This window comes from Urocitellus parryii, chromosome 9 (assembly GCF_045843805.1).
Source record: "Urocitellus parryii isolate mUroPar1 chromosome 9, mUroPar1.hap1, whole genome shotgun sequence".
Lineage (NCBI taxonomy): Eukaryota > Metazoa > Chordata > Mammalia > Rodentia > Sciuridae > Urocitellus > Urocitellus parryii.
In genome coordinates, this window is record NC_135539.1 from 131523430 (window position 1) to 131546508 (window position 23079).

The window sequence follows — 23079 nt, forward strand, 5'->3', positions numbered from 1 at the left end:
CACACACACACACACACACACACACACACTCAAACACAGGAGAGACCTCCCAGAAAATAATCCCTACCTCTAGCACAGCAATTGGACATTTAGATTGTTTCCATAATTTCCCCTTAAAATATTACTTTTCCAGGAAACGACTAACAGAAACGCTGTCCTTCCGTTTCTACACAAGAACATCTTCAGTCCTCTTTCCTCCTAATAAATATCAAATAAAAAGTTTATTTTCCATTCTTTTGCCTTTTCCAAAACGGCCTTCGTTGTGTTTTCTTCTGTTCACGACGTGCATGTGTCCATGTTGCCTTGAATCTCACTGTCGAAGTGGAGGCTGGGAGGCTGCAGCTGGGCCGGGGCCTGGCCCCTCTGCGGCTGTGCAGACACCGTCACTTCCTTCTTCTTCAGACTGTCTTTTGGGTTCCAACTGTTGGACCCCATGCTGTTGCTTCTTGGCAAGATGTTGTACACATTAAGAATAAAAAACGATTACTAGCAAACAGCATAGGATTAAAAGGGGATGGAGACAGGCGCAGGAGGCTGGTAAGTAGGATGGGGGCACAAAAACCAACCAAACAAAAAATAACCACACTGAAAGCTTCTACCCATTAAAATGTGTCAGGCCAGAATGGATCAGCCTGCCTTCTGTGGGACTGCTTGCTAGGCTACCGCAGAAGGTACAGGAATCAAAAACGTAATTTGAAATCCTACAGCAGTCACCTGCTAGTCCAGCCCAGCACCACTACCCATACCGTATCTGGGGGCTCGAGCACCTACAGAGTGAAGGGCATTTCCTGCTGGAATCTCCAGGCCAGAAGAAGGTCCTACCCAGGACCTTCTACAAGGCCCTGTACTCTCCCTTATGGAACACTTCCACTGGCTAAAGAGGTCGGTTCCCCATCCTGTCACCACCAACCTCTCACAGGAGCAGTGAATAGGGCTGTCCTTGCTACACACTGACTAGAAGCACACCTGTGTATGGAAGAATTCAGTGTGATAATTTACTACTGAGAGTAATAACAATAATAAAAGATGTTTAGGAATAATTTCAACTACATTCTCAGTCAGCAAAGCAATCATTAATGGATTCCTATTTTATTCCCCAAAGAGGAAAAAAGGACTGAGAAGTTCCCATTGGCTTCTCCCATCTGCCTTCCCTTCTCAGCTTTCACTTCCCATGTGGCTGGGGACATGCACGATGGAGAAGGTGAGAGGTGGTGATATCAAGTAACTGAGTGAGACAAACAGCAGTTCCTCTCTCCCTCCGGAAGGACCTGGGGGGACGGAGAGTTCCTGATGGATTTTTCTTTTTGTTGCACTGCGAACATTTCGTGCACACTCAGCGGGCTGGTGGAACACTTACACCCTCTTGATAGCAAGAAACAGACAAGAGGGCTGCCACCTGCAGGGGACTGTGTGGGCCAGTCCTGCAAACCCAACATGCCATGGTTTATGGAGCCTTCATTCCCAGGGTTGCCACTTTGGCCTCAGTGTGGAGGGTTCATGGTGCCTTGTCCCCGCTGCTGTTTCTGCTTCTGCTGCATTAACAACTGCTCCAGAGCGGAAGGTCCAGGATGCATCATGGAACTGGACCAGATAGACTGAAAAATAGCCCAGATCTTGTCAACAGAGGGATTTGTATATTAATCCCAGCCAACTATAACATGATATACTACCAAAAGAATGGGATCCTACTTAGATTTAACTTATACTATGTATAATACGTCAAAATATACTCTACTGTCATGTATATCTAAAAAGAAAAAGAAAAAAAAGACACGTATGTCTCAAGAACCCTACTTTGCCCCCTGAAACAACTACTATCACAAAGTCTTTATAATACTCTCAAGGCTAGTTAGTTCTGCGGGGTGCAGTGGTGCACACCTGTAATCCTAATGGCTCAGAAGGCTCAGATCATGAGTTCACAGCAAGCCTCAGCAACAGCAAGGCGAGGCACTCAGCAACTCAGTGAAACCCTGTCTTTCAATAAAATACAAAAAAAGAAAAAAGGACTGGAGATGTGGCCCTGTGGTTTAGTGCTCCAGAGTTTAATCCCCAGTACCAAAAAAAAAAAAAAAAAAAAAAAAAAAGACTAGTTAGTTCCTAGACTTTAACAACTGCTCCAGAGTGGAAGGTCCAGGATGCACCATGGAACTGGACCTGATAGATGAAAAACAGCCCAGATCAATTTTAAATTGGAAAAGGTGAAATTATGTTTTAGGTAAAATCTCTTTACTCAGCTCCATGTGGTACCACAGGGTATATTTGTAGTAGTCTATTTTAGGTAAACAAAAACATTTCTAATATGATATACTTTTCTTTCACTTGGTCAGAAAAGGTTTAAACCAAACACTGAAGGTGAATCAGAATTTTCTTAACTTTAGAATAAAACTAAAAGCTTTACATTTTGGATTCTGTGATGATATTTAATCACTAGTGAATTCACAAAAACAAAAACAAAAACAAAAAACCCTTCAAATTGCTAGGCTTCACGTGTTCCCAGGACTGCACTACACTTGGACTCTGCTTTAGGCAGCTCTAAGGGCACAGAAGCAAGCCTACTTACTTATGTGAACAAAAGTAGAGATTATCATGGCTGCCAGTCCTGGCTCTTGTTTTGGAAGTCTACTCACCTTTAGGCTTTCCATGAGGACAGCAGAGGAATCCTCCATGGAAGGGCCATGGCCTGTCCAGGTGCCACTTGGAGTACTGGCCTGATGCCAACTGTTCTCAGAGGATGATGTTGCTGAGAGATAATCAACGCCAAACCCACCCATGGCTAAGAGACAGAAAGAGATAAGAATTCAAGATGATGTTCTATCACTGCCAAATTCCAAACCACAGGTAAGGTTAGAGCAAGTTATCTCATTTTTTCTATATAATAAAGAGTGGATCTTACCTGGCTTATCAGTTTTCCACCGATCTGCAGTCCTCCTATCCCTGTTGTCTGGAGTCCCAATGGGTCCAAAATTGGAAAATGGAACAGAATTATGGTTGTGTGTTGGAGGAGAGCTGGGCAGACTGCTTGGGTTAGAGGAATGAGGAGACTGGCTAGCTGGTGTTGAGTGATCTATTAAATGATAGCAATACAGGTTATTTAATGGATGTTTCACAAACATACCAAGAACCAATTATTTCCTGCAGATCCAATCATCCAAATTTTATTAAAAATAACCCCAGGGCTTTGGCAGAGAGGTAAACCCAGGGCCCCATAAGGGAGCCTGTGTAATGTACTAATTTACCTTAGTATGCCTATCTGAGGCACATTCTTTTCCTTAAATAGTACACAATTTTGTCAATTGAACATTATTCTGGCTTGTTTCAGATAAGTACTTACTTGGTTCTCCATCAGAAATAAAATTTCTTGGTCTTAAGAATATTGTAGAGTCAGACAATAAAATTGAGATTAAAAAAAATCTTACTTTGAAAAGTATAACTTTCCTTGCAAAGAATGAATATCTATAAACAAAACTGTTAAAAAGCTGAAGCCATATGATATAGCCCATATTTCTGTCTCTTATATGCTGGTTATCTAGGATATAAAAAGCTTTTTTCAGTAGCATTTACTACACAAACTGGCTTATCAGTTCTTTTCCCTATTTTCTTTCAGAAATTACTTTTTTACAAAACCAATATATTTGTAATTACAAACCTTAGTCAATTTGAATGTATGAGAATGGCAACATCTATAATTTAAGATTAGTTAATACCTGAACTGGCAGGAAGTGATGGAGACCATGGAGTCCCTTCAAAAAGGGAGTACAGTGATGTTTCCTGGGGGGCCATCGAGGGATTGAGTTCTGCTTTGGAACCGGTTGTCAGGTTTTTCCCATATACCTCATTGAACATACTGTTATTTGGGTATCTTTCCTGAAAGATATGACACTCAAATTACAAACTTCTCCAAAACAAAGAGATTAAAAAAAAAAAAAAAGAAAAAGAAATGTCATGTTCATAAATTCTTAATATATCTAAAGCTTTTATTTTCATTTCCCCTTTTGCTTTCTCTCACCCTTTATTTTGCTCTATATAAACTACTCACATTATACAGGTCACCAATTTGACCCAATCAGACACTAGGGAATAAACCCAAATTTCGGGAAGATATCAATATATGGAAAAGAAGGGAAAGAGAAAAACAGTTGTATTGAAAAATAGGAAAAATCATCAGCATAGAATAAAAGTACAAAGCAAGATTCTTAACTTTTTACCTACCTGATTGAGAGAGAATCCGGTGAGGGACAGGAAAGAGGATGAATGTGACATGAGCTCTGAGGGTTTCTCCAATAAGGATTTCTTCACAGTCCCAGAAAGAAAAGTAGTTAAGTTATGCCTTCCATTTTCTTAATATTAATCTTAAGACACTACAGAATCCAAGTAAAAGACCACCGTTTAAGGATACTTGTATTCATTCAATGTATACAATATAATGAATGCCTAGAAGATGTGAATTTGGAGCTGAAATACCATGACGCTAGCTAAGCTTCAATTGCCACAGGTGAGTTAGTCAGAACTCTTCCTTATCAGTGTTATCTAGGCTAGCTCAGAGATTCTGGCAGGGACCACAGAGCCAGGAAAACAGCAGGAGTTCTGAGTATTTTTAAGGCATGAATCTCAGGAATTCCTTTATCAATAATTGCTTTTAAAACAAGATGCCGAACTGTTCTACCACTGCTTACTCCCTAAATTTTAAAAATACTGACATGGATGACATACAAAAAAGCCTTTCAAAGCTGTCTGACAACTGGTTTTATTTACATGTTTCCTAAGCAGCTATATTTGTGGTGTATGAATATACTAAAAGTCTAAATTACATTTACTGGCTATAAGAAAAATATGGGGGGGCTGGGGATATGGCTCAAGCGGTAGCGCGCTCGCCTGGCATGCGTGCGACCGGGGTTCCATCCTCAGCACCACATACCAACAAAGATGTTGTGTCCGCTGAGAACTAAAAAATAAATATTAAAAATTCTCTCTCTCTCTCTTAAAAAAAAAAAAGAAAAATATGGGGAAAAGAAAGCTGAATCTATAATGCTCACTGCCACTAAACAGTGGGTCAACAAATCATTTATTGAATACCTACTACATGCAAGGCATTTTCATATATATTATATTGTTAACAATGAGTTTAAGAAGGGTTACTGTTGAGGGCTTTAAAAAATCTGTTTTTAATGGTTGGTTTTTTTAAAACACACATAAGAAAAATAAAAATGGACTGAAACCCCCACCACTTGCTCCACCTCCAATGTAAGAGCAGGAGCAACAGGAACCCAGGGATATGATATGGAAACAGGTAGACAGCCAGCCAGTATTCCCAGTTTCTCAAGCCATTCCAGCAGAAAAGGAACAAGACAGGCACAAACACCTAGGCAACAGTACAGCAGCTGGGCTTTCAGCACGTCCCTGCTCCCGGGTGTAGCACTAACACCAGGGGTCTTAGTTGCTAACTTGGGAAGAGGCTTTCATTCTCATTCACCCAGGCAAATTCCTAAGGGAACTTTCAGGTACTAGGGATGGCAACTATGTCATGACAGCTGTTTTTATTTCTCTTGATACTACAATTAATGCATCTTAATCTAATGTTTAGAATGTTTTTCTTGCCCTGTGTTTATGGGAAAGAAACACCAAGAAAGAAACTTTTTTTCCCCCCTGAAATGTAGTGAACAGCGGGGTAAAGCCTCATGGCATACATCGTCTTCCCAACTTTTATACTCCCTGCCCTCAGTAAAATATAATGCTCCTGAGCATGAAGAATGTCTTTGAAATGCAGTCTATGTTGTAGATCACTTTTAAAAAGACATGATTAATCCAATCTTAAATTCTAAAATTGTCCTAGTTATTTATCTTCATATTGACATGGTACTCCAACAATGTTTACAAATAGAATCCTTTTTAATTTTACTCAGTTTATGCATCCAACTCTTAATATTAGGGCTCTTTCTGGGTTCAGCCAGCTAAACAGGAAAGAACTAAATACTGTTCAATAATTTCAGTAAGAAAAATCTAGAACATATTTCCTTTCGTACTTTGAATACATTTAAGACCAAAAATCTCACTTCCCCTAGGCAAGATTAAATGACACTTAAGTTTCTGGGTCCAGATGGAAGTGCCACCTGGAAAGCGAGTAGGTTTGCTAATACCATGGCCTGAGCATGACCAGCCCTGCAGGATGCTTTGTGCATAGCACATGTATCTAGGCTCTGTATGATTCTACTATTGGAGGAACCAGAGTCAGAATTTTTTTTTGCCATATTGGATTACCATTTTAAGGTTAGTTCCAGGCAACGAGAAAATATATTTTATACTTCATACTATAAAGAAGCCAAGCCCTGGAAAGAAGAAATCACCTATAACGAGTAATACAAAATCTCAGAAAAGCAGCTGGTGTTAGAGCAAGAAGCAGGATTATGTCAAATACATACAAAGAGGCTTCGTCCAGGAAGAGAGGCGAGAGGCCCCAGCAGAGCTGGGTAAAGATCAGGAGGGTTAGAAAAAATCAGCTCTTCCTCTTCCTCCAAGGCAGCCAGACTCTTTAACAGGTCCGGAGGAAGCAAAGGGGAGCTCTTGGGGTCCTAGTGACAGAAAGGAGCACAGTGAGATGCAATTAGGTATGACAAAAGCATAATGGAGTAGTAGTAACGTGATTACGGTGGATAAGGCAACTAAAAGGGTGGAGAAGTAATCAGTAGGGAAATAGTTAATGCAAAGAGAAAAGGCTGTGAAATATAAAAGCAAAGTGACATAGGACATGGTTGAGAAAGACAACAGAAAGAAGCAAAGATACAGACAGAGCAGAACATAAAAGATTAATGTAGTTAGTAAAACAAGGCAATGGAGCAAATGATTAGCATATTTTGTGCTAACAAATAGAAAAACAGGTCTTTTAAAAAAGTTTATAAGCACACCTGCTTCTCATGACTAAAAGGGCAAGAAAAGGGAATTCCACTGTCCTCGATAACTGACTTTTTTCCTCTCAGAAAGCAATTTGTTTAAATGCTCAATAAAACCATTTTTAAACTCAGTGACTCGGCCCAACTAAGAGGAGCTCTTTGTCTCAGAATTCTCGAACATGCTGTATTAGAGATTCCTGTACATTTCTCACCTGAACATCATAGTTAAAATCGGTTATAATTCTTCAGTTCCCCCAATTGAACCATACTATGTAATTTTGAAGAGACCAAGTGCTGTAGTACCAATGGACCATAGTGATCTTTTATAATATCAATTTCCTATATGTATTTTTAGGTGTCAACTTGAAAAATATAAATAAATACAGTATCTACTATAGAAATTAAAAAGATAAGCAACCTTAGACCCAGCTTTACAAGAACCTGGTGATCGGAAAGGACACACACCTCAAATGGCATCCTGGGCACAGGATCCTGCTCTGGACGGAAGACTCCTGGTGACCGTTTCCCCCTGCGGTCCACATTTGCTTGCTGTGCCATTACAGCTCTATTATCAGCCATGCTGTAGGAAGAATCCCAGTAGAATTCTGGGACCTTGACTTCTGAGGGATTATGGTTATATGGCTCCATGGGAAAAGGCTTCATTTTTTTCTCTAGAGGCTGCTGCTGCATTACAGGAGGTTGCAATGACGGCTCAAACAGTTTTATGGGGTCTTGGGACTGAAGGTAGTAGGGCTGTTTCACAGGCATGATTTTCCCTAATGGGCCTTGAACCTGAGGAGGATTCCACAGCTGTTTGGAGGCATCTGCCTGTTGATACTAAAAAGACAGATACCTATGACCAAGGTGAAGATAATATGCAATATTACTGAAAATTAATGCTAAAGAATCACAGAATGAACCAGAAACCAAAACTATAACCAAACCAAAACAAACCAAATTCTCTGTGTGTGGGTGGGCAGGTAGAGGGGGATATAAAAATCCAAAACCAAAACTCAGCAATGCAGTAGTTTCCTTTACTCTTCATTGTTTTTTTCAATATAGAGTTTAGGAAACCAAGTATGGGCACTAAAATCATATTTTACTTTTTCAATTCAATTATTTAAGAAGTTTAATGAATGAATATATATGAGAGACTTTCTGCTTCAAGTGCTATGGGGATAACATGTAAGATTGGTATCACATTCATCATAGCACTTCATTAAGACTATGATTTTCTTTTCATTTTGTGGTTTATATTCAAATAAGAGATAATTATTTAAATAAAAGCTTTCCTACAAAGCTCATAATTAGCATTAGCAAAGAATGACAGTGAAGATTATCTTTTATCAATAGAGAAGGAAAATATTTATTTTTCTGACAGAGATTACTTTTGTATTCCCACAATAATAAATTATAAGTCTAAACAAGAAGTATTTTTAAAGTTTAACATTTTTTAATTAGTCAAACAAATCATTTTGGAATTTCCCCTTATTCAGGGTGGTTAGCACACGTGACTGCAATGTACCTGTTGGAATCCAGAGTGGTGAGGAGGGCTTTTCCCCATAGCTGGCACGGCTTTTGTAGGGGATTGCTGCTGCTGAGCAAGAGCTTGAACCTGCAACTGGCTTGTGGACTGTGCTGTTGGCTGAGCTGGTAAAGATGGAAGGGGTTGCTGGGAGGGTGGCTGTGACTGTTGAGGTCCCTGGTTCATTGGCCCTGGTCCAGAGGGCCGTTGCTGGCTGTAAGGAATGTGGGACTGTTTCCCAGCTTGCACCTGGTTTCCTGCTGGAGAGTGAGCTGCAGGCTGAAGAAAGGTTCCTGGGACAGAAACACCAGCTGGGAAGGTGTAACCTGAGCCCATAGAAAATGCCACAGGAGGGGGAATAACATATGTTGGGGGCGGGAACCCTTCAAAACAGAAGAACACAGCTTTAGTTCTAAAGAAAGTTAGCCAAAAAGGGGAAAGTCTTTTTTTTTTTTTTTTTGTGGTGGTGGGGGATTTCTAATACATTATAAAAGCAACACATCAACCATGTTGTCAGTCTTTAAGAATTCAAGAATTAAGAATTAAATGCACACTATTTTCTAATTTTCTTCTGTCCACTGAAGTAATAAGCACATTCTAAGTTTTAGATTTTTTTTTTTTTACAGTGCTGGTAGTTGAACCGAGGTTCTCACGTATGCTAAGCAGCAACCTATCCCTGAGCCACACCCCCAGCCCATTTGAGTGCTCTAAAGATGGCTTCTCAAGTTTAGTAATAGGAATTCCTTCATGATAACAAACATGCACTTGTATATGAACTACAAAAATAATTTCATAAGTATTAGGGGAAACTGAACTTCTTTCTACTTGATAACATTATTATTCTAAGAGAATAAACTACTCAATGAGTGAACAGAAATCCCCAGACACATATGAAATTAAGTACAACAAATTACAAAATGCATTTACCTGGCCGGCTAGGAAGAGGAGGGAAGGCTCCAGGGTGATGAATGGGGATGAACTGGGAGTTACTTGCTTGACTTGGGGTTTGAGTTACAGGTGTTTTCCTGGCTTCAGACACTGGAGTCTTTCTTAGTTCTGCCTGGGATTTCACCTATGACCAACAGAAGCAAAACTATCAATAAAAACATGGAATTCTAATGTGTCAGAAAAAGTACCTATTCCTAAGAAAGTATGTTGAAGATATTTAAATTCACCTAAGTTAAAAATGAAAAAAAAATTAAAAATTATTTAATCGCCAATAAAATAGATAAGGATTTAGTTTAACTAATGTAGTAATTTTGCTTTCATACAATCACAGAACCTCTAAATATGGAAAGGACTTCAATGCCCATTTGTTTTACAAGTGATATACCTGATGCCAACAGGTTATCAAACTTATCTGTGATCTTAAGCTGCCTACTGTGGGGTCTAGGGCTCTTTATGCTGAATTATGAATTAATTAAGATCATCAGCTCTTGGTGACTTTTTTGGCCCCCAGTTTAATTTCATCTGGACAGGCTTAAGTGTAGAGTCAGGCATCTACCCTCAACCCTGCAACCTTATCACTCTTTGGAATAAAAAAAGGATATTTTCAGCAGAGCCAGAAAGTATATATATACTACTCAAGGTCGAGGCGGGGGAAAATATTAGCATTTACGAAAAATTGCGGATGAGGCTTTTTTATGGGTGGATTTCAAATGGAGAAAGGAGATTTATCAATTTGGACCTTACTGGAAGGCATGAGAATGGATGAAGGGCAGGCAGAAAATGCTAGTCTTGATATTCCTAAAACATGAGTCCTTTGGCTTTCTATGTTTTTTTTTTTTTTTCTTTTCCCAGGACCTCTCTTTTTATGTCTTTTCTCAATTTCCACCATGTTCTTCTCTGTTTCTCTTCCTACAATTAATCTGAAAATGAAAATGAAACTATTGTTTTCTTATTTCTCCCTTTCTCAAAAAAGTTCTATTAGGGAAATAAATTGAAGATACCGTTTATTTGTAAGCAGCCTTCAATAATGTAACATTCCTCCTGCAAACACATACATTTGTTGAAATGTGTTAACAAATCACATGGCTACTTAAGTATTTATTCAAAATTAATGGTATTGATAAAATCAGCAAAGAGTAAATACCCTCTGTTAATATGAAATTACCTGCATTTCTTTAGAAAGATATAAAGTAAAAAAAAAACCCTCAGAAATAACTTAGCAGAGTTTTTTTTTTTTTCTTTCCCCCCAACAAGATATTTTGGGTTCTTGTTTTACAAATTCCTGTGAGTCAGGTATTAACCAAAGGACTCATGTTTTAGGAATATTACTAAAGGACAGTGCCACTGGCTGGGACAGGTATAAGTTCAAAGATGAGAAGCTTTTTCTTGACATTTATTCAAAGGTGACTATTGGTTTCTCTCCTGTGTCTCAGCTGTTGCTTTGTAATTTGGATAGTGAATCTTAGCAGAAAACAAAAGATCACACAAACCTTAATAGATCTTGGATCTACAAGACCTCAAATCTTTGCTTTAACGTTAACAAATGGTAATTATAACCTTATAAATAAAAATATAATCCTGTGTGGAAATGACGGCTCTACAACCAGTCAACTCAAATCACTAAGACAGAACTGATAAGAATTTCTTATCAGTTTTTTTTTCCACTCACATTATAATGCCCAAGAATCAATAAAGTCACCACAGCTTGCCTTTTTTTTTTTTTTTTTTTTGCGGGGGGGATTGGGGACTGATTGAACCTAGGGTCTTGCACATTCTAAATGCTGAGCTACACCCTCAGCCCTACCATAGCTCTTTACATACCTTACGATGAATTCAAAGAATTCACGTAAACTTCACAACAGCCAATGTTGAAGGCTTTAGGAACAAAATGAGAAATCTTGCCTTTTGTGTGAGCCTGCCTTCCTCTACCTGCTCTGTAGTTCAAATACAGCTTACCTGCACTGCCACATTCTGCTTTCCTGTTTCCTGTAACTTTTCTAAGGTGCATTTCTTGGTTTCAGTTTTCCTCTTGGTGTTGTCCTTCTTTCCATTATTCTTAGTTACAGTTATTCCTTTGCTATAGTCCCTTCTCACCTCTTTGGGAGGAAAACTTCTTCCTTGGTCTCTGTTCACTTCTCGTGGCTTAATGTTCTCTTTGAAGGTGACCATTGGTTTCTCTCCTGTGTCACAGCTGTTGCTTAGATTTCGGCCTGTAGACAGTACTGATTTCAGTCCTGGGCTCCCATCAGCAGCCAGCGACTCTATCACAGGTGTTTCTTGTAGAATGAGGTTCTCTTTGGCTTCACTGGGGTCTTCCAGTATTAATTCTGGAATTTCTGTGATAAATAACAATTTCCCTACCTCATTTTCACACTGAATTAGCCTAAAAAAGTAAAAATAAATCCATATATGAAAAACATAAAACTAAAAAACAGTAACTCAACTGTGTATGATTCAATAGTCAATATATTCCTGGCCCTGAATATCAAAGAAACAACAGGATATAACTGTGAATCCAGGTCACATAGAAAATACACAGAAACTCAGATTTTTTATTAGCACACTTAACATCGCAATACATTCCACTATCCTTTCAATATTTGCTAATAATTAGTTATAACTACTGACCATGTTTTAAGTACACGACACTTGTCTAAGCCTTTTGGCATAAACTGTAAAGTGGCTATATATAAGCCCTATTTTGGGGGTGTGGAAACTGACACTCAGAGATGAAGAGTTCACATGAAAGCCACCTAGAAAGTAGCAGACCAGAAACTGAATTCAAACCTATCTGATTCAAAAACTTGTTTTTCCATTATACCAACTGTCAGATCTGCTTTGTATTTAACTAGTACTAGCACCATCCCAGCTAGTCCTGACAGAAACCAACCAGCATGCCCTCGCCCAAAGAAATCACTGTGAGAACTGAAACTCAGATTTATACAGATGTTTACAAGCTTGAGCAAAGCTCATGACAAACAACGGAGACACGTCCAGTTCCAGTGTACTGGGGGAACAAATTTTTAAATAAAATGTATACTTATGATCACTTGTCATAATTAGATGTTCTGCTACAAATATTTTTACTTAGTTTATAATTGACAGTATTTATACCAAAGCCTGAAATACATGTGAGAGAGCGGGTATGTACAATTTGATTCAAAGGAGTGGGCTAGAAGGCCAATGGACATACCTTGGCTGATTATCGGCAATCCATTTGCCTATAGCTATCAAGCGTTGCTGTCGTATTCGCCGTTGCTGACCTTCTTTGTCTCCTGTAATACCCTGGTGGCCTTTGGAAAAATCCAAGTTCCTAAAATTCACACAACAAATTACAGAAAATGAAACTCTAAAAATAGTTTCCAGGCAAACAAATTCACCTAATTAAATGCAAAGTATATAAGATGTTTTCCAGACAAGTTAGCTACTTGATGGCATTTGTATGAATTACACTTGCAAAGACTTTAAATACAATAAAGCAGAAAACAAAAATAAGAGCTCATTACATTAATGGAATACTTTTGCTTCTATTTCATTTTCTAGTTAAGAAGCTCAAATAAATCACTTTTTACTAGCATTCTTTTGTCACTGTAATAATAAAGTATTTTTTGTTTATTTGCTGTGCTGGGGATGGAACCCAGGGCCTCCTATGTGCTAGGTAAGTGCTCTACCACAGAGCTAAAACCCAGCCCAGAATAAAGTTTTATCAACACTTACCTTGCCTTCCAAACAATTTGATTAAAATAACCAAGGCAATGCTAAGAGTCTCTGAGGTGTCTATTATAATAAACAGCATTAATCTATCCATTTTTTAAGATGGCCCATTCTAAATTAGAAAAAAGCATAAATATCATAAAGTATACAGATAAGAGAAGGGTTTGTCAACCAGAGAAAGTAACGGTTTTTCAGTTCTCTTCTCACTACACTTTCCAAAAAAAAAAGGTTAGGCAGTAGGGAGGAGTTTGAGGACATCAGCTATAATTATGATTCAATCTGATAAATAAATTATGATTCAATCTTATAGTAAAAACTATGCAAAGAATAAGGGAACAAAGTAAAATAAGGATGAGATCCTTCTCAGCAATTCTGGAAGGGTTTCAGAGAAAATGACACTGAGCTGGATGTTAGCAGATGGGATAACTGCTTACCAAACTAGTAGGGGAAGGGCCGGAGAAGAGGAGGGAATGTTCTAGGCACAGCATGAATAAGGTGTACGGAGAAATAAGAATACAGAGCTAACCTAGAATAAAACACAGTGAGTGCATGGTGTGTATAAGTACCAGGGGTAAGGGAAGAAAGCAGGTGAAAATAAATCTGAAAAACTAAGCTAAATAATATTAGAACTTGGGACACCGACCTGAAAGAAATACTGCAGTGACTGGGGATGAGTGAATCTAAGTTTTTAGATTAGTCACGGAACAGCATCAGTTCTACACTTGGGAAAAAAAAAAAATTCTGGAAGCAGTAGGAGCTATAGGAAGAGAAGAGGCTTCTTCTGCTCCAAGTAAACGGTGATTAAAAACCTGAATTATGGGGAAATAAAAGGTGATGAAGCTGACAGGCATTTTGGCCACAGAATTCATAAACTTGGTGAGCAATATTAACAAAAACAAGAGCTTTTCTGATTTCTAGCCTGGTTGACAATTTCTAGCTTGGTCTACACAAGCACAGTTATAAAAATAAAGAAAGAAGATTAATTTTAATGACCAGATAGGAAAATATAAATTCAATTTTGGGCATAATATAGCTTAAAATGTATAAGGGTCATTAGATTTTTAAAAATAGGAATCCAAATTCCAAGAGAACTCAGAAGTAAAACTTTGGGAATTACAAAACAAGATAAAAACTCAAGACAGGGATGGATCTGATCACCAGGGAGAATGGAGAAAGTGGGAAGGAAAGAACAAGGAGAGAATCCTGGAGAACAACATTTAACATGTGTGGTGCAAAAGAAAGAGTGAAAAAGACTAAAGGTGGGAGAAGAAGAATAATGCCACAGAGCCCCCCAAGATTTTGTCAAGAAAGGGATCAATAATATTCAATGCTGGAGATTAAAAAAGGATGAAAATTATGCAACAGCCCCAGGAATTTGGTATCTAGGAGGGCACTGACAGTTCTAAGTTGCTGAAGGCTGAGAAATGAACAAAAGTTGAAGATGGGTCAACATGGTTAGCTCATACTAATTTAAAAAAGTTTAATGAAGAGAAAAGACAAGACAACAATGAAGATGGGGGTTGTAAATTTATTTATTAATTAATTTATTTAATTTATATTTGAGGTAGGTACTAGGGGTAATACCAGGGATGCTATATCCCCAGCTCCTTTTTTATTTTTTTTTTAATTTTGAGACAAGGTCTTGCAAAGTCGCTGAAGCTGGCCTCAAATTTGTGATCCTCCTGACCCAGCATCCTGTGTGTCTGGGATTATAGAGCATGTTCCACTGAGTCCAGCTTTATTTTATGTAAAAGAATGGAGCATACATAAGTGATACTAGGCTGAAGGGAAGTGTTTGGTTTAAAAAAAAAAGAAGAAAGAAAGAAAAAGAAAAATGATATGGAGAGGAGTAAAAGATGAATGAAGGCGCCAGAGGAGGTACAAAGGGATGGGACCAAGAGACATAAGATGACTGGGAAAACCAGATTATAAGTAATAACCTTTGGTTTACATCTGTTTCCCTTTTTGACATTTACCCTCTAATTTCAAGAAAAGTTTGAAAGTTCATATCATTCAGTGAAAAAATATTACTTGGAGAATTAATTTTCTTTTCCATTCCTTTCTTAAACACTTAGTATTGGTATTATACAGGAATTAAAGACATGACATACATGAATCCATTTCACATCAACACACTGTCATTATTAGTTTTTGTTATGAAATAAGAACAGAGCAAAGGTTCTACACACAAACCTAATTCTTTTTAATTATAATACTGCAACCACTAGCAATGCAATAAACCTTTTTCAGCAGCCACCTACCTGAAAGAAGGTCTCAAAGCCAAGAATCCTTGTAACTCAAACTCCTCTGGAAGTGGTGTAGCTAAAGGGAGCAAATTTTTATTTTATTAAAATTTCATTTATTTAGTATTTTAATTAAAATATTATTATTCAAACAATGCTCACTAAATTTTAAGGATAAAATAAAATAAATATGCAAAGAAAGTATCTGTAATGCTCGATTCTATAACCTTCATAGTAATCTTGATAAAAATAACTTACCCATCAAAATCCCAGAGTATGTTACCTTTGGAGCCTAGCATTCTTCTACTATTCACCTAATAGTCAATGCTCAGGAGGATGGGTATACAGACTTTATTATCAGCATTTCTAAAAATTCTTAGCCTCAGCTTTAGTAATCCCAATATTTATATCATTTATCTCCTTTAACTCCAAGTATTGATGAGCAACATTCATATCACCAAGAACTTAAAAAAAATACAGATTCTTGGGCCCCCTCTCAACCTACTGAATCATGCTGAATTTGAACAAGATCCAGGGGATTCACTTGCAAGTTAGCATTGAGGATTACTGATCTAATGGAAGACAATCAGAAAGGAGTCAAGCTATATGTTGCTCAATGCAGCACTACTTATTAAAGGAGAAAATATTAAAAGTCATAGACACTGAGTAAATAGATTATGGCACATATATAGGATACAATACCATAAAGTCAGTGAAAATTGTTTTCAAAATGCTTAGTGAAAGAGTCTTAACAATAAAATGTTAATTTTAAAAGCAGGTACACAGCAGTATCTGATATCATACATTACATTGTTACCTATAAGAAAGAGGCTTGGAGAAAATATACTATCATGTGAATGGTACAAAGTACTACAGGATAACTATGGGCAGTATGTGTGTGTGTGTGTGTGTGTGTGTATGTATGTGTTTGCATGTGCCAAATTTTCTGATGAGTAGGTATTAATTTGACAGAGTGATATTCTTAACACACCCACCCCTTTAAATAGTATGAATGAAGAGGAAAAAAAGATGGAAATAATTTAAAGATATTCTTTTACTCTCTGAACTCCTACTCAAATGTGGCTGAGCAAGAATAAGCTGCTTGAGGGGCTAGGGCTATAGGTCAGTGGCAGAGCACTTGGTTAGCATGTGTGAGGAATGTGTTCGATCCTTAGTACCACATGAAAATGAACAAATAAGGCTGGGCACAATGGCACATGCCTTTAATGACAATGGCTTGGGAGGAGGGGGCAGGAGGATCACAAGTTCAAAGCCAGCCTCAGCAATTTAGGGAGGCGCTAAGCAACTCAGTGAGACCCTGTCTCTAATAAAAATACAAAATAGGACTGGGGATATGGCTCAATGGTCAAATGCCCCTGAGTTCAATCCCTGGTATGCACCCATGCACCCCCCTACCCCCGCATCAATGAACAAAAAGACATGCTGTCCATATACCACTAAAAAAAAAAAAAAAAAAAAAAACAAAAATACGCTTGAAGAACATCATCTCTACTTTCACCCACTTAATCTGTATAGAGCTCAAAGTCTCTTCTAAAATACTGAATTTAAAGTCAGACTTCTCACCAAAAACCTATTTTTCTCTAGCCTTAAACGCACCATTAGTGATAGAGAAACTATAGCAAAAATTCATTGTTACCATTAGTACTTGAGAGATCCTCTTCGTGCGGATGGAAACTATTTAGAAGAGAAATTAGCCAGGGCCAAATGCTGTAAATTAAAGAAATATTTCAAATTTAATTTTTATACAAGATAATTAGAATACTCATAAACCATGAAAATGATGTCTACAGGAACTAGTCTTAATGTATTTTTCCTTTTCAACATTTCAAGTTTGTATTAATCCCTAAAATATATTTTTAAAGATATCGCTATAAAGATGTACCCAGAAGAGTCAAATTTCCATGACGGAGACATACTACTGAAGATTGTTTTCCAGGTTTCTTATTTAACAAACAGCAAAAATGATATTAGTTTTAAACACTGAAAATTGATGTTTATTGAGAAAATTCTAACCAGAAAAAAAAAGATATTATGCTTTTATAGATTTAAAAAAAAAAAAAAACCATATATTAGCAGCTGTGGGACCCATTGGTAGATCTTTTAACCTGTGATAGGTGAGGGCACATCACATTCAAATCACTCTCTTCTAAATGATAAATAATGCCTTCTTCCTTATGATATACACACAAAAAAGTCTACTCTGCTCAATATCATCTCTAAACTCTGGGCCAATAGGATAATTGTATAGGAACAAGGCCTATATACAGAAACGGCCATCCCTGTCCATAAACACAAAAACCCTATATGTAAATGATAAAAAAGACTTCTTTCACAGTATTACTGATACAATTTATTAAACCAAACAGAAGTTTGAATTCTACATATATAAAACTGTATAGCCTAGGTTTTTTGATTTGTCATAAAATTAATTGAAATTAAATTTGATATTGAATAAACAACTTCAAAAGTTTTATAATATCCCAATATTTTGTGAATATAGCCTAGGTTAAGAAAAAAATTTTATTTGAGACAGCGCCTAGAAATCTATATAACAAATACCTTTGCAAATATTAAAAGGAGATGTATACAACGTGGTGCTATGTTCCCAAACTCCACTAATAATGTCAAAAGTGATGGAGCTAGCTTACAGTTAGGTGAGAGAAAAAAGGAAAGAGAATTATGAAGTAGAGGAATCACAGGGTTTCGAATGAGGCCTTTTCTTAAGTTGTGATCTTCGTCAATGTGATGGGCCACAGATAGCAATTTCAGAGATTTTTCCTTAAATTTACCATCAAAACACACAGGGAAGGAACTTCCTATTCACTGCAAAGCCTTCTTGAAGGTATTTACCTCTAATACTCAAAGGTAAATTGAAAGTTTTCATTTGTCACTGTGAAGTCAACAGTTCTGTCAGAATTACTTTGAATACAGATCACAGAGAAAATGGTAAGAGTAAAAATAGCTTTCAATCTTCTGTGATTCAGGATGGTAACTGGGAACAGGGAAGGGCAGAGAGAAGCACAAATTCTTAAGACTGTGCCTCACATGAAGAATTCAAACAAATAAATGGGAAGCATACAAAGAGGTTTTTAGTTCAATTTCCAGAGTGTAGGCAGAAAATACAAAGTCTTCCATTGTTTGAATGTTGTGTTGTTTGAATTGTTGTGTTTCAGAAGGCAGTTTTCACATATCTACGAATATCAAACAAACAAAGCATACAAGCTACGATGAAATTACAAAACACTTACTACTGTCTTTCATCTACCACTGCCTCCTGAAAGACTCTGGGTCTGAGTCTTAGCCAGTCCATGGAGACCTTGACCGCAGGAAGGGGATAGGCATTGTAGGACTCCTCCTGAGACTCATTCTGCAGAGGACACTTGCACAGGATGCCAAGAAAAGACACTTAAAGAAAAAAATGTATTCACAAAGCATAAGATATTTGAAACTGCATACCAATCTAAATTAAAATGTCATTATGAGTCTCCTCCTCCTATATTCTACTGAATACGCAAGGATTTTCAAGTTTCTTCCTAAAAGGGCATTTTTTTTTTCCATGTTAAAATGTTGTATAGTTGGTGAGGGCATCAAGTAAAAAGGAAAGAACTTGGGGTCTGGGGCTCCTGATTTAATATTAACAAAAACGGAACACATTTTTGTACATCATTCTGTTTTGCTACACTGATGAAAATGCTGAAGATTTTGCTTTTCCAAGAAGATGATGCCTGTCAAAGTTGAATGATGTAATACTCACTAAAGAGGGCCAGCAACTGTGTCCAACATAGCTGTTCATCTTGGCTGTAAGTATGCTGCTCCGTTTCATTACTAAAGTCACGAAGGTGATGAAGTTGAAATAGGTTAATGACAGTGACATGAACTAACTGCTGAGAGTTGAAAGCTTTTTGGAATAGCAGTCTCTGTAAAAGAGGACAAAAAATACTGTTATATTATTAAGAAAAGAATTTGAATTAAAGACTGGTAGTCTGCACTTAAGACCACATGGGTAATAGAATTACAGATGAGTAAATTGTTTCACTTTTCATCCCAGTATTTTAATTGGGTCTAACATTTCCCAATCTGAATAATTCTCAAATGAATTAATCCAGAAACTACTGAATTGTTTGTCAAACAATCTTTTTATCCTAAGAAACTATACATTTGTAAATATGACTTGAGAAAAAAGTTTTGGGCAGGGATCTATCCATAACTTTACACAGTTTAATTCATTAGATATTGTTTTATAAAAGATACAAATATATTAAAATACCAATAATTAGAAAGCACATAAAGGAATTTATTTGATCTGATCAACAGCATTACAAAGAAGTTGTCACTCGATACTCTCAGCTGGCAGCCTCAACTTAATTACCCTTCTACTTTAATATCTCAATAGTTTTAGACTATCCCCCAGTAAAATACTTTTCAAAGAGAAGTTCTTAACAAAGTTGATAGCTACCAGAAGCATTACACTGGTTTCACCCTACCTTAACTACAGTCAGCTTCCTTCCCTCCCCAGGGAAAGGTTTTGGAGAGAGCAGCGATTTGCATCTCTAGTCTTATGGTTAGAAATAACAACCTTTACTTACAGCTATCAGCAGCAATAAAAGAATATACCCAGATTCACAGTTGCTTTGACTATTCTGAGTTTTTGTTTCTACATAGTTTAAGAATCTGAAATATCCAGAGTAATCTCTGCAATTCTAAGCAAAGTCTTTCACATTATTACTGTAGAAAAACACAATCCATTCTATTTTTTCTATCACAACTCTCAGCCCCTTTGCAATTTGCCATCCTACAATGCTCATCCCTACATCTACAATGCTTATCCCTTCTCTAAAGGCCACAAAGCATTTCTCTTTCTTTCCCCAAAATTTCCTAAAATTCTACCCGTTCTCTAGAATTTTTACACAAAAGTTCTCCTTCAACCTCTAGATCCAATCTTCTAAATAAGCAAACCGTTTACACAGATGACACTGTGAGTTCAGTACCCTGAAGTTTATATGAGGATGATATTAATTATCTACATGTTTTAGAAACACTTTTAGAAATTTAATCCACTATGCTAAAATTTGATTCTAACAAGATTATTCTGTTATTTTAAAGCTGGATCTTGTAGTTTGGAACTTGGATGTCCCCCAAAAGCCCATGTGCTGAAGGCTTGGTCCCCAGCCTGTGGTGCTATTGGTAGGTGGAAGAAAATCTAGGAGGTGAGTCCTAGTGGAAGCAAGTCAAATCTCTGGGGGTGTGACCCTAAGGGGACACTGGGACTCCAGCCTCTTCACCTCTTTGTTTCCCAAGAGCCATAAGGTGAGCAGCTTCCTCTCATGCTCCCACCACGATGTGTACTGACTGCTTTGCCACAGGCCCCAAATCAATGAGCCAACCAACTATTGGACTAAAAGTTCCAAACTTTCCTCTTTTTCAGTTGATTATCTCAGGTGTTTTGCCACAGTAATAAAAAGCTAACATAATGGGTAAGGTTTCAAATAGACGTGCTAATCCCATGTGTTGGTGATGATACTTCAAAGTATATTTCAGCAACTGGCCATCTACATTCTTACCTACAGAAATATATATATTGAGAAAATATTAGCATTTGAGGTTCTACTAAATGCAAAACTGACTGGGTTCAAACTAGAAAAACTACACAGTGAAGATCACATTAATGCAGCTCTCATAGAATCAGAGCTAGAAGCAATCTCAAGATGTCAACTAGCCCAATGACTTGCCCTTTAATTTGAATTTTATCTAAATCACGCAAGACAGATGACTGTCAACCTGATACCTAAAATCTCCAAAAAAGGAGAATCCACACTCTCCCTCAGTTACCTATAGCTCTCAACTTAAAAATTTTAGCTTTGACTTCAAGAAAGACAAAGGTATATTCTCTTTAAATAATCCTTCATATATACAAATACTTATTAAAAATCTAGTTAGATGTTTTTATCTTTTCCAGGCTAAATAGCCCAGAGCATCATCATGTTCCTTTCATATATCCAACCCAACAAATGATATATCATGAGCTAAGATTAAAATAGGCCATTAGGAGAAACAGAGAAAGGAGGGTATCCCAAAAGTTTATTTTAAAACAATTTCTATTAGAATCTGTTATACATATTAAGTACCAACAAAAAAATTATAATCTTTAAAACTACTTCAAATGACTATATCTGGATAATCCACGCCTTTAACTGTCCATGTTCGAAAACGTATTAGAATGGGAGACTTTCATACAACCACTGCCACCACCAGGAGGGCATTTCCAAGCAATTATTAAATTCTAAAGATAATAAACACATTAAAATTAATTTTAAGATCACTAAAGACAGAAAAACTTTAAAACAAATGAACTATAGGATTATGTTTGAAGTATCCACATAAATTATAGGAACTGTCAGGTAGTTATAGACAATTCCCCAAGTATATAGAAAGAAAGAAATAATCAAGAAATATAAAATGTTGAGATTTGTCTTTTGTGCTCTTGATCCCAGTGCCTAAAACAGTGACTGATACTTAACATTTGTTGCATATATTAATTAAAAATAAGTTAATACTTAAATTTGACTATCTCTATTTTATGTATTATACTACATTTAAAAAAATAATTTCTCAATATAGTAAAAAAAAGGTCATTTTCTTATATAAATAGAACAAAGGTTATTTAATTTTATTTCCTTATATAATTAGTAAAATAAGTATTTTTGTTGGTGAAGTTCTCATTACTTTCCTTCAAACTACCAAAACACCTGACAGATTGAAGCACATTAAGAACAATGAGAATGGTTTGTAGAATGGCAATGTCTATAAAATAGGCATTAGAATCATATCTAAGAATGCAAAACCAACTAAAATAATACTTTCCAAACAAGAATGAAGAGTTAACACTTTTTGCCAAATGGCAGCTACTCAATTAAAACATCGCTACTCTATTTCTTTTGATATTATACTTCAGTTTAAATGACGAAATGTATATGCAAGAATTTCCTATTCTTCCAATTTAATGCTTACCAATACCTTGGTTAAGTTTTGTCATAGAACCAGGAGTCAGTTTTCTCCAAATGTTAGCCTTTCTGATTTAGACAAAAAAATTTCTCTATTTTTGAAATCTAACCTTAAACTGTTCTTCCAATTTCTCTCGAAGAGGGCTCAGCTTCTCCAAGCTCTTACTCAGGTATACATGACCATGGAATTTAATAAAAGCCTTAATGAAGTCAGAAACACCCCATTTGGTTTTCACCTCATCCCGGCTGAAAAGAAAGAAAAACTTTTGTGAATCTTAAGAGTAAAATATAATAAAACCACCTAAAAGAGGTTGGGCTTACAAGAACAAGTTATTTGAGCACCTGATGCGTGAGGCAAGAGTTGCACATTTAATTAACTTTTCAACTTCAGATAAGTATTTGGCTGGGAACAAATCAGACACTGGATAAAACTCAGTGACTGTACACATACTATTATGAAGCATCTATAGGTTAGGAATGAAAGAAGAGAAGCACAGGTCACTGACTATTATTTCCTGTACACCTCTCATGGGGCGGGGGGTTTCAACCCTACCTTTCCAGTGCTTTAGAAAGTGCTTTTTGTAGATTCGTGGAGGCAGCTGGGAAAGGGAACTTCACAGCAATGCTTCTGCAGTAGTAGAAAATTGTGGTCAGGTGGTCTCCTTTGGAAGAAGCTAAGATAGCCAACTGATTGTAAGGCTGACCTAAAGGAGAAAAGTTCAGATTCTAAAATAACCCAAGAA

General features: G+C 36.9%; 1 protein-coding gene across 6 annotated transcripts in view; it reads right to left on the reverse strand.

Annotated features, from left to right (window-relative positions):
• Window positions 1-270: 270 nt before the first annotated feature.
• The window catches only part of Smg7 (SMG7 nonsense mediated mRNA decay factor), an 80304-nt gene continuing 57495 nt past the window's right edge, over window positions 271-23079 (reverse strand). For 2 of the 6 annotated variants that reach the window (XM_026392827.2, XM_026392824.2), the window contains 17 exons: window positions 22890-23040; window positions 22447-22582; window positions 19090-19252; window positions 18584-18740; window positions 16972-17042; window positions 15333-15393; window positions 12551-12670; window positions 11452-11740; window positions 9337-9481; window positions 8410-8792; window positions 7350-7721; window positions 6417-6566; window positions 4210-4290; window positions 3705-3864; window positions 2894-3064; window positions 2628-2773; window positions 271-1595 (listed from right to left, as the gene is read on the reverse strand). In XM_026392827.2, coding sequence (XP_026248612.2) covers window positions 1482-1595; window positions 2628-2773; window positions 2894-3064; window positions 3705-3864; window positions 4210-4290; window positions 6417-6566; window positions 7350-7721; window positions 8410-8792; window positions 9337-9481; window positions 11452-11740; window positions 12551-12670; window positions 15333-15393; window positions 16972-17042; window positions 18584-18740; window positions 19090-19252; window positions 22447-22582; window positions 22890-23040 — 2870 coding nt within the window. In that variant the 3' untranslated portion in view covers window positions 271-1481. The remainder of the gene's footprint in view (window positions 1596-2627; window positions 2774-2893; window positions 3065-3704; window positions 3865-4209; window positions 4291-6416; window positions 6567-7349; window positions 7722-8409; window positions 8793-9336; window positions 9482-11451; window positions 11741-12550; window positions 12671-15332; window positions 15394-16971; window positions 17043-18583; window positions 18741-19089; window positions 19253-22446; window positions 22583-22889; window positions 23041-23079) is intronic. The other 4 variants (XM_026392830.2, XM_026392828.2, XM_026392825.2 and 1 more) reach the window with 4 other exon arrangements.